Raw genomic sequence first — 11,073 nt, forward strand, 5'->3', positions numbered from 1 at the left:
TCTAATGTTTCAATATGCATAAAATTAAAATTGTTAACAATGCAAGATTATGTAATTTATGTAACATAAACATTTCTTCTTAAGTTTAAGCTATCTTCTGCTTTTCTTTCCTCTCTTCTTGCTTCTGTCGTCTCGGTGAGGTTTGGGTGCTGCTGCTCCCTATTATGATTCAGATTCTACTTCTGAGCTGCTGTCTATAGAAGTTTCATGGCTTTCCAAGCCATGCGTATTATCCACTTCTCCTTCTTCTTCTTCCTCTGTTTTCTTTGTATCTTTTTTGGGATCCTGATGTCTTTCCAAAAACTGCTTCGCTTTAATAAGAGAGTCAATCTTTTCTTTTTTGCCTTTGTAGTTGAACATCAAACCTTCGGGTATTATCCATCGGTAGGTAGTAGAGTTTTCCTGTAGATAGGTGGTTAAGTTCTTGAATTGTTTTCTCATCTTCCTTATCTCAAATGGAATATCTTTTAGGATTCTGATGTCTTCTTTAATTTTCAATGTAGTCCCAGATGTTGCCTTCAATATTGCATTTCTTATCGATCTCTTAGAGAATCTGATGTATATTTCACTAGGCAGGGGTTTTTTTCTTAATAAATTCTGAATACATCCAATAGGTCATATCCATTTCGCTTTGTAATACTTCCGCTTTGATGCCTGTCACTGGTGCAAGCGCTTCACTAAGAATTTCTTTCAGATTCTCAGATTTGTCTTCTGGCAGACTTTGAAATCTCAACACGTATGAATAGTTTTCCATTTGTAACTACAAAAGTAGAGTTTTATCTGAAGATCTTTCTTTTTCCACAACTTCCAGTCTTTGATCAATTGCTTTAGTCTTGTTTTCCACTTCTTCTGTTCTTTTATTGGAATTTTTTTTGCTGTTTTTGTAAAGACTCCAAGGTTTTGCTGATATTAGTTATTTGTGCCACCGGAGGTCGCGGTGCAGTAGCCAGCATGCCTGCAAAGTCGAAGTTCACTTCCGGTTTAGAAACCGGACGTGTTGAGCTGGCAGTTCACTTGTTGAATCTTCGCTTTCACTGCCATCTTTTCCGCCCGATAAGACATTGCTTATGCTTTTATAAAAGTTCGCTTAAGTCTTTAAAAGTTAATTTGCTCTAACGCCTTTACAATCTGGCATTGTACTGGTTGAAATCAGCCATCCGCTCACACGCCGCCACTTTCTGCCCCTCAAATGCTTTTAAGTCTTATTTGCCGTTTTCGAGGGGTGGGTAGCTTTCCCCCCCCCTCTGCTTTTTCTTGGGGGCACCCAGGCTGGCACCTTACTCACACTCCGCTTTGTCAGGTAAGAGAAAATCTTTTTGTTTTCGCCCGGTCAGTTCCTCGCTGGTTCGGTATGCTCGTCTCATGGCCAGAATGGTACTGTGGCGGCGGGGACCTATCGGGGCAGGGGGGAGCCTCGATCCTCTGGCCTCAGCCTTGGGAGAGGCACCCCCAGTGCCCCAGGCTGAGAGCCCCCTTCAAGGGCTCCGGGGGGAGTCCAGAGCCAGCCAGACTCCCTCCCTGCTGCCGGGTCACGGGCTGCTCTCTCCGAGCTTCGGAGGAGCACGCCCGCCATCAACGTGCCGAAACCGGAACCATCTAGTCCAGCATTTTGTCTCACCCAGTGGCCAACCAGTTCCACTGGAGGACCAACAATGGGGCACAGAGTCCAAGGCCTTCCCCTGAGGTTGCCTCCTGGCTCTGGGATTCAGAGGTTTAGTAACAACCTCTGGCTTTCCCTTTCCCTCCTCAGTTATCGCTACGATGAGGAATCTGGAGAAGAGGGAAGCCCTGGAGAGGGAAGCCGGGCCTGCCTTGGACAAGACGCTGGAAATCAAGGAACTGGACGTGGGCAGCGAGGAGTCGATCCGGCGCTGCGTGGATAGCATCCCCCAGCGCAAGGTGGACGTGCTTGGTAGGAACGCCTCCCCTATTATAGTCCCAAGAAATCCACCCCCTCTTTGTTCTTGGATGAGCAGTCTTCATTTTCTTCCCAATCCTGTGGTGCTATAAAATCCTGTTGCTGGGCCCAGTTCAGAGTCATATTTGCCGGCCCTTGGATGAAGCCACTGTGGCATATAGGGGCAGTTGAGCAGAAGTTGGAGAGCCAGTGTGGGGTAGTGGTTAGAGCATTAAACTAGATCACTGCTCTGCCCTGGAAGCTTGCTGGGTGGCCTTAGGCCAGTGACACGCTCTCAGCCTGACCTACCTCGCAGGGTGGTTGTTGGGAGGATAAAATAGAGGCGAGGAGAAGGATGTCAACCACTTTGAGGAGGAAGAGTGGGACGTAGATGAAGTAGATAAAGTTCATATAGTCAGGCGAAATTCCTGCAGCTTTGGTGGGTCAGGCTGACCGTGAGCTGAGGCGGTCTTGTTTCTGCTTTTCTTCCGGCCGCTGTGTGAGTGTTTCACTGTAAGCAGACTGTGAGTCTCCATGAATCTGGAAACCTTCAAGCCTGCTGGTTTGGTTCTGGGAACCGATCCTTTGCTGTCGCTTTGACTACAAGAGCACCTTGATTAGGGCCCGCCGAGTGTGCTCAACCTTTTCAGTAGGCATTCAGCCTCCAACGACGATGCCAAACAACTTATCTGAGATAATTCTTCCAAACGTAGAAGGGCATTCATGCTAGCACACCTTCCGCTGGGATTTCATACTCAGATCGACTCTGTAGTTACGGCAGCAGTAAAATTGACTCTGTGGATCGTAGTTTGCTTGATGGTCTCAGATTTTCAGCTCTAAGAGATGAACTGATCTCCCCTTTATTTAATCAGGACCTCCTCTCCCCAGAGGCAAAATCATCCTGGTTCCTTAGAGACGAAGACAAATAAACTACCCTGCGTGTGGCAACATTTCTAGCAGCTGTTGTCAAATCACACAACAACTTTTGCAGTAGCAACCTTTAGATTCTTCCATGTTTTCCTGTGGAATGGGGTTTATTGTGGGATGAAGGTTTGCTGTTTATGACTCCGGTTGCAAAAAACCCAGTAAAGACAATAAATAAATAAGATCCTTTGCTGTCGGTTGATTGCCTTTTTGAGACACGCCCAGAATTGCAAAGTACAGAGTAGGTGTGTTAGTTCCCCACCCATACTTGATGGGATAGAACGTGGGTGGGGGGGGAGCTGAACTGCAGAAGGGACCCTGTCCCAGTGTTCCCTGAGTGAGTGTGAGCCAGCTCACAGTTTTTTAGCCTCCGGCTCACACATTTTTTTTTGTCTCAGCTCAGGAAGGATGGCTCCAGAGCAAACCAATTTAGGCAGTGGCCAAATCGCTTGCTCATGACTTTATATTTATTTAATTATTTACTATTAAATTTATACCCCGCCCTACCCAGCCATGGCTGGCTCAGGGCGGCTTACAACAAAAATAAAACCACAATAAATAATGTAAACATAAAACAATTCAACATTAAGAAGGAGCTAGTGGATTGACATTTCAAAGTTAAATTAACATTTAAATTTAAGTTTACATTGAAATTTAAGATGGCGGTTGGCTTTCATTGTACCGTCTTAGTGATCGACCCAGATCTAACATTGTGTGGCTGGCCCAGGCTGATCAGGGAGCGTGGTTCTCCCTCGGGGCAGCTCCTAATTCAAAGCCTGGTGGAAGAGCTCCGTCTTGCAGGCCCTGCGGAACTTTAATGCCGGTAGCTCACAAAGTAGAATTTTTGCTCAAAAAGATTCCACAGCTTAGAGGGAGCATTGGCCCCCTCCTCTCTGTCCTGGTGTTGACGGGCGGTACCCTTTTGGCGAGCGGCTGTAGCCAATCCCCACCTTCCTTTGCAGTGAACAACGCCGGCGTGGGCATGATCGGCCCAGTGGAGAGCCACAGCATGGCTTCTGTCCAGCGCCTCTTCGACACCAATTTCTTTGGAGTGGTACGCCTGATCCGGGAGATCTACCCCGACATGAAGCGGCGCCGCGAGGGCCACATCGTGGTGATGAGCAGCGTCTTGGGGCTGCAAGGTGAGGGGATGTGGGGGGGGACGACTCTGGTGCTAGGTAGGGGCAGGCCGTGGCAAAACCCACCTCCAACGTCTCTTGCCTTGAAAACCCTCAGTTGTCGCCGCAAGTCCGCTGCAACTTGACGGCACTCTTCACCACCACCACAATATACATTTTTGGTACCGTGCCTTCTGTTTGGGCTGTTCCAGGGTAGGGGAAGGGGGCTGTGTGGAGAGCTGATGTCCCAGCCGCTGTAAGTCTTATCTGGCAGCGTTTCTCTGCCTTCCAAGCTTCTGCACAGCCTTGTAACGAGCCTGTTTCCGAATACGTGCAACGAACGAACAAACCGTGCCTAAATAATGAAAACTACTAAATTCAGCAATCAATGAGTACAATACACTAGAGCAGGGGTGATATATCCAGGCACCACCAGGAGGCTGGCATCCAGTGTTCCCTCTAAGCTGAGTCAGTGTGAGCTAGCTCAGTTTTTTAGCCTCCGGTTCACACATTTTTGCCTTCGCTCAGGGAGGATGGGGCTCCAGAGCAATCTAATTGATGCCACAGCCAAATCGCTCGCTCACTACTTTAATGCCGGTAGCCCACAAAATACAATTTTTGCTCACAAGACTCCACAGCTTAGAGCAGGGGTGTCGAACTCATTTGTTATGAGGGCCAGGTCTGACATAAAAGAGACCTTGTTGGGCTGGGCCACGTGTGTCATAGAATGTAATGCCAGGCAGCGGAGATATTAAACTTTATAAAGGACACAAACACAAAGGGATTTTTTACTTAAAATAAAAACATGCTTAAAACATGAGCACTCTTGCAATATCTTGTTTGTTTAACAGTGCCTGATAACTGACACCCCTTGCTCTGAATTATTGTCACAAAATGTCTGTGCTGTTGCAATCTTGAGTATGCTGTTCAGGCATATATATGAAAGCTGCAAACCTACGATGACGCAGCAGCAGGAGAACTGGAAGAAGCAGAAGAGAGCCAGTTCCACTGCGGTCCTGACAGAAGCCCTCCGAGGGCCTGATCCGGCCCCCAGGCCGCATGCTTGACACCCTTGCGCTAGACCCATTCACATAGAGTGTTTTTTCATTCATACAAAATGATAATCAGAAATGCCAAAATACACGGTTCAAATACAAATGCAATTGATGCATCTTCCAAAATAGTCCAAGTCGAATTCCTCAAAAAGTAAACAGTCCAAATATAGATGTTTATAACTCCTCTTCGCATAACCCTCGGCTCACCAGTCCAATCTTCCCTCTAAGCTGAGCTAGTGTGAGCTAGCTCACAGTTTTTTAGCCTCTGGCTCGCACATTTTTGCCTTAGCTCAGGAAGGAGGGGCACCAGAGCAAACTAATCTATGCAGCCGCCAAATCGCTCCCTCACAGCTTTAATGCCAGGAGCTCACAAAGTAGAATTTTTGCTCACAAGGCTCCACAGCTTAGAGGGAGCATTGCTCACCACTTCTGTATCCACAGCCCCGCCGGCTTCAAGGTGCTGTGTCGCCTTGCTTCCTCAAAGTGGAACACCAAACCTGCCCCGCTCCAAACTTGAATCACACACACAGCATCTTTTTCATTCTTAATTTACATGAGACCCAATTACTGCGATGCATCTCACGAGAATGTGAGCTACCAGATGACTCATGTTTCTGAATATGGGCAAAGGCCAAGTGTCTCCGTTGTTGATTCTCTCCCAATTCCCTGCAGGTCTCTTCTTCAACGACTTCTATTGTGCCTCCAAATTTGCGGTGGAGGGATTCTTCGAGAGCCTGGCCCTCCAGGCCCTGAAGTTCGGGGTCAAGTGAGTCCCTGTTTGAAGGGGAAGGGTGGTCCTTTAGCAACGGATGTGTTCCTAAATGCCCCGTCCCTTCATGCTTTCTGCATATGTGCCGTGTTCCCATTTCCTCTGCTACTTCTCTCTTGGTTCTCTGCAGATTCTCAGAAGTCTGTTAGCCCCCAACAGGCACAAGGTTTTCTATTTAGAAAAGAGACAACTATGGGGAGGGGGGACATACACACAGACGTGATGCAGGCTTATAATGCACAAGCTGCAGAAAGTATATTTATTTATTTTATTACCAAATTTGTACCCCACAAAGCAGGCTCAGGGCGGCTTCCGACAAACATCTGTACAGCTTAAAACACAATTATTTAAAAAAACACTACAAATCAACAAGCATGAAGTGCTGGCGGCAATTAAAAGTCACTTAGGTGACACACTTTCAGTGGATTTCCATTTCCCAACATTTTAAGATGTTCTGCTCGTAGTTTCCTTAAGGCAGCAACTCGAGGGTGGATCATGGGCCAGATGCCGCAACGGTCGGGCGATCCAATGGCAGCGGCCCCTAATTGAACGCCTGGCGGAAGAGCTCCGTCTTACAGGAGGGCAGCCGAGATGATGAGGGGGTTGGAGCCCCTTCCCTACGAGGAAAGGCTGAAGAGTCTCTGGGGCTTCTCAGTTGAGAAGAGAGACGACTAAAAGGGGACGTGACGGAGGTTTATAAAACTCTGTCTGGGGTGGAGAGAATTGTAGGTGCGCCACTAGTTGTTCTAAAAGCAATCAGTTACCATAAATGAAGAGTATTCGTTACATCTGGTATTTCTTCTTGAGAGACAAGGTATGAAAACTCTGTATGGGGTGGAGAGAATTGTAGGTGCGCCACTAGTTGTTCTAAAAGCAATCAGTTACCATAAATGAAGAGTATTCGTTACATCTGGTATTTCTTCTTGAGAGACAAGGTATGATAAAATTGGTAACCGTATAATAGAGAACTCACTATACCCAGCACCAGTATCTGTTGATTTCGCTATATCCGTTGCTTTCTCCATTATATATAAGTTCCATAACTTGTTATGCCATAAACTTATTCCTGGATGTTTGGGGCAGTTCCTAGGGGGAGCAGAGTTTGGAGAGGAAGCTCAGCAGAGACGTAATGCCACAGAGCGGGGGAGGGGGTGGAGGGTCCCCAACCTTTTTGAGTCTGCAGGCACCTGTGGAATTCTGACACAGCGTGGTGGGCGCAGCCAGGGCCGGCCCGAGGTTTTTCGGCGCCCTAGGCAAAACTAGCGCCCCCGCCAGGCGAGGCTGCCTTGTGGCGCCCTCCCTCACCTTGTGTCTCCCCCCGCCGCCGCGGTCTCCCCCCACCCAGCGGACCCAAAATGGGGCCTCTGACCTCTGGCCCCTGCCCCCTCCACTTGCTGGGGGCGCGGGGGCCGTTTGCAGAAGCCGAGCTTGGCGCCCCCGCCCCGGTCTGGAAGTTTGGCCTCGGTGGGGAGTGGAAAGGCCGCACCTGAGCAGGACCCACCCCTGCCGCTCCTCCCCCCGGCCATGTGCGTCTCTGGGGGGCCGTTTGCACAGGGCGGCCCTCCCTCTCTGGGCACTTCGCAGCATGGGGGCCAGGCCGGCTGCAACCCAGCCCGGGGAGGGGGGTCTTTAGAGTGGGGCCAGCGGGGGAGGGACGAGCCAAAAGTTGGCCGTAGCATAGGGGGGTTGGGGGTTGCACCACGGGGGAAAGTTTGAGCGGAGGATGGAGGGGGGCGGCTGGCAGACCGGCAGAGGAACAAAGGCAAGGGGGGGAGCGCCTTCCGACCAGGGGGGGGGGTTGGCGGTTGTGGGGCGGCCTGCTCTAGGCGAACGCCTAGTGAGCGAGCCGGCCCTGGGCACAGCCACAAAATGGCTACTGCGGAAGGTGGAGCCAGTTGCAAAACGGCTGCCGTAGTTTACCTTCAGTGACACAGTCCTTGTGCTGTGGAGGCAGCTGCCACCAAAGCACTGTTTTTTAAAAATTTGCACAGCCAATCGGATTGCCAGTGGCCAACCTTCTGGGCTGAAGGCCCACCTCGCACCACCCACAACCTAAAAACACAGCAGGCACGATGGCGCCCATTGGGACCCCTGCCATAGAGTCTGCCCTCCAAAGCCACCGTTTCCTCTAGGGGAAGTGATGTCTAGAGACCAGTTGCAGTTCCAGCAAGAATCCAGGCCCCACCTGGAGGCTGAAGCCAACCCGAGCTGCAGGGTTAGGAGAGTCTAGTAACAAATAAATATACACTGCAAAAACCTTTTAACAAACTAATGTGTTCTATTTATCGTCATCATTTAGTGAAGTGCATAGTGTGTCATTATTTCATCCTAGGTAAAGGTAAAGGTTCCCTTGCTCGAAAGCCAGTCGAGTCCGACTCTAGGGTTGCGGGGCTCATCTCCGTTTCAAAGCCGAAGAGCCAGCGCTGTCCAAAGACGTTTCCGTGGTCACGTGGCCGGCATGACTAAACACCAAGGTGCACGGAACGCTGTTCCCTTCCCACCGAAGCAGTACCTATTTATCTACTTGCAATTTCTTGCTTTCGAACTGCTAGGTTGGCAGGGGCTGGAACTAGAGACGGGAGCTCACTCCGTCATGCGGCACCCAGGTCTCGAACTGCTGAACTACCGACCTTCCACAGCCTGCAGTTCAGCGTCTTAACCCCTTGAGCCACCGCAGATCCTTATTTCATCCTAGTCAGGTATAAATATTCATTACATTCAGTAAGCAATACAGATTGCTAGCTACCAGACAATTTTGCATCAGTGTTTTAAAAGTCAAATAGAAAATATTAGTTTGTTAAAAAGGTTTTTGCAGCGTATATTTATTTGTTACTAGACCCAACTGTAGGCTGGCAACGATGCCTGTTTTCTCCTTCGCCTCCAGTTTAAAAGAACCGGGCAGTAGGTGATGGGAAAGGCCTCTGCCTGAAACCCTGGAGAGCGGTTGCCTGCCTGAGTAGACAATACCCACTTTGATGAACCAAAAGGTCTGACTCAGTATATGGCAGCTTGACTCTTCCTCCTAATCTCTATAGAGACCAAAGATGGCGCTGAGGCTGTAGCACTGATTAACAACGCTCCACAAGTTACTTTCTTATTTTTTTCTTACTCCCACCTATGCTTCTCATATGGAGCTGCGGTGGCTCAAGTGGTTAAGACGCTGAACTGCAGGCTGTGGAAGGTCAGTAGTTCAGCAGTTCAAGACCCGGGTGCCGCAAGACAGGGTGAGCTCCTGTCTCTAGTTCCAGCTCCTGCCAACCTAGCAGTTCGAAAGCAAGAAATTGCAAGTAGATAAATAGGTACCACTTTGGTGGGAAGGGAACAGCGTTCCGTGCGCCTTGGTGTTAAGTCATGCCGGCCACATGACCACGGAAACGTCTTCGGACAGCGCTGGCTCTTCGGCTTTGAAACGGAGATGAGCACCGCAACCCTAGAGTCAGATTCGACTGGCTTTCGAGCAAGGGAACCTTTACCTTTCCCTTTATACTTCTCATGTCTTCGTAATTTATCTTCGTTAGTTATTGCCGTTTATATTATCCGGGCTGGCTGCTCCTGAACATTTGAATTTCAATCTCACTCCTACGGGCTCCAAGTTTTACTGGTGAGATAAGCCTGGGAAATGTTTTATGGGAAACAGCAGCTAGAATAGAGTTTTCTGCTCTAATTGCCTTAACTGAAACGGCAAGAATTTATCAACAATACAACAGCCTGCAAGGATATAACAACAGTATAACAGCTACAACAGCTATAATAGCTATTTTACCTTAAAGAAACATATTCCTGTAGCTTACTCACAAGTAGGATGGATTTAACAAAAAGAAGCAAGAGAGCTCGAGATATAGAAGATACAACTCCTCTTCCAGTAAGTAAACAGAGGAAGATAAAGGATTATTTTGTAACCAAGGAGACCAGGGAAACCCTAGTTTTTAATATTCCTATATCAAACAGATATGCTCCTCTTGATCAAGCTGCTACCCTAGAGTACACTTCGAACACGCCTCCTGATTCAGCTACTATTCCAGAGTGTAACGTGGATACTCAAGTGTTACAACAATTATCTACGAAAGCAGGGCTGCCTGACAACTTAGGGATGGATTTATGTATGTTAACTGCAGAGACAGTTAAATGTATATTTGAAATAAGTATATGGCAGCTTCATGTGTGTTCATGTGATTCCCCAGCATCAGTTTAATTGAACCGGGACCGGTCATATCAGAGTTCGAGAGGAAGCTCTATGAAGAGGTAAAAAACCTGGATCTCTCTGCAGTGGATAAGGAGACGCAGGATCTGTTCCAGGGCCTCTACATGTCCTACTCCAAGGACGTCTTCACAGCGCTGGGGCAGTCTTCAGAAGAGGTGGCGGAGGTAAGTCCTGACCCCTGATCTATTTGCACCTGGAAAAAACTAGCCCGAGTTGTGGGATGCTAGCAGTGCTCTGAAGAACCAACCAAAGGGTCTGCTTTTGCCTTTGACTGCCGTTGTACTGACTTGCAGGCTCTGAGTACCAAGTTTCAGAAGTCAGACAGGGCAGGCTCGTTCAATCCAAGGTCAGGCTTCCGAGAATTAGGCAAGGCAGAGTCAGAGGCTTGGCGTCTATCATACGCATTGCACCCACCCCTAACAGCCTCTCTTGGCTGGTTTTTATAGTCCTGTGCCTAAGGGTCATGCTTGCAGCCAGCTGCTCAGAAGTAATCCTGCAACTACTCATCTTTGTCTCAGGAGGCATGCACTCTGCCTTCTTGCCTGTAGTCCTGTTCCCAGCCTCTGTCTGCGGCACTCGAAGAGTGTAGGAGATATTTGTGGGCTGGGAACGGCGAACTGAGGTTCGCCTGATGAATCAGGGTTGGAGGGTGGCTCTGTTGTTGTGAGTCCTGCAGCTCATTCTCTTGCAGGTTGACTTCTGTGAATTCAAGGCTGGCTGTACGGGGCTCCTCTTCTCCCGAGGAGTCCTCGCTATTGCTGAGCCTGGGCTGGCCCACGACAGCTGGCTTTGTCATTGCTAGACAGATCGGGAAGGGGGAGGGATAGGCGAGGTCATATCTGCACCCCTGCCGTGGAGAGAGCAAGGGGTGGAACCAGGCCAGCTCTTCCACCACCCCCTCCTCCACCCCAGAATAACCAGGGATGGCAAGGGGCCATGGGGTATAAATCCAATCTCTTCTTCTCTTCTTAATGGATTCCAGTTTGGTGTCGTGGTTAAGTGCGCAGACTCTAATCTGGGAGAACCGGGTTTGATTCCCCACTCCTCCACTCGCAGCTGGTGGATGACCTTGGGCAAGCCGTAGTTCTGACAAGAGCTGTCCTTGAAAA

At 49.0% G+C, this 11,073-nt stretch overlaps 1 protein-coding gene across 1 annotated transcript in view; it reads left to right on the forward strand.

Annotated features, from left to right (window-relative positions):
* Window positions 1–1,750: 1,750 nt before the first annotated feature.
* Window positions 1,751–11,073, forward strand: part of LOC107120849 (retinol dehydrogenase 8-like) — a gene marked incomplete at its 5' end in the record, with an annotated part of 15,991 nt that continues 6,668 nt past the window's right edge. Inside the window, 4 exons of the mRNA XM_015423617.1 lie at window positions 1,751–1,912; window positions 3,784–3,963; window positions 5,667–5,760; window positions 9,945–10,128. Of these exons, the coding sequence (XP_015279103.1) occupies window positions 1,751–1,912; window positions 3,784–3,963; window positions 5,667–5,760; window positions 9,945–10,128 (620 nt within the window). The remainder of the gene's footprint in view (window positions 1,913–3,783; window positions 3,964–5,666; window positions 5,761–9,944; window positions 10,129–11,073) is intronic.

This window comes from Gekko japonicus, unplaced genomic scaffold (genome assembly GCF_001447785.1).
Source record: "Gekko japonicus isolate JY-2015 unplaced genomic scaffold, Gekko_japonicus_V1.1 scaffold5627, whole genome shotgun sequence".
Lineage (NCBI taxonomy): Eukaryota > Metazoa > Chordata > Lepidosauria > Squamata > Gekkonidae > Gekko > Gekko japonicus.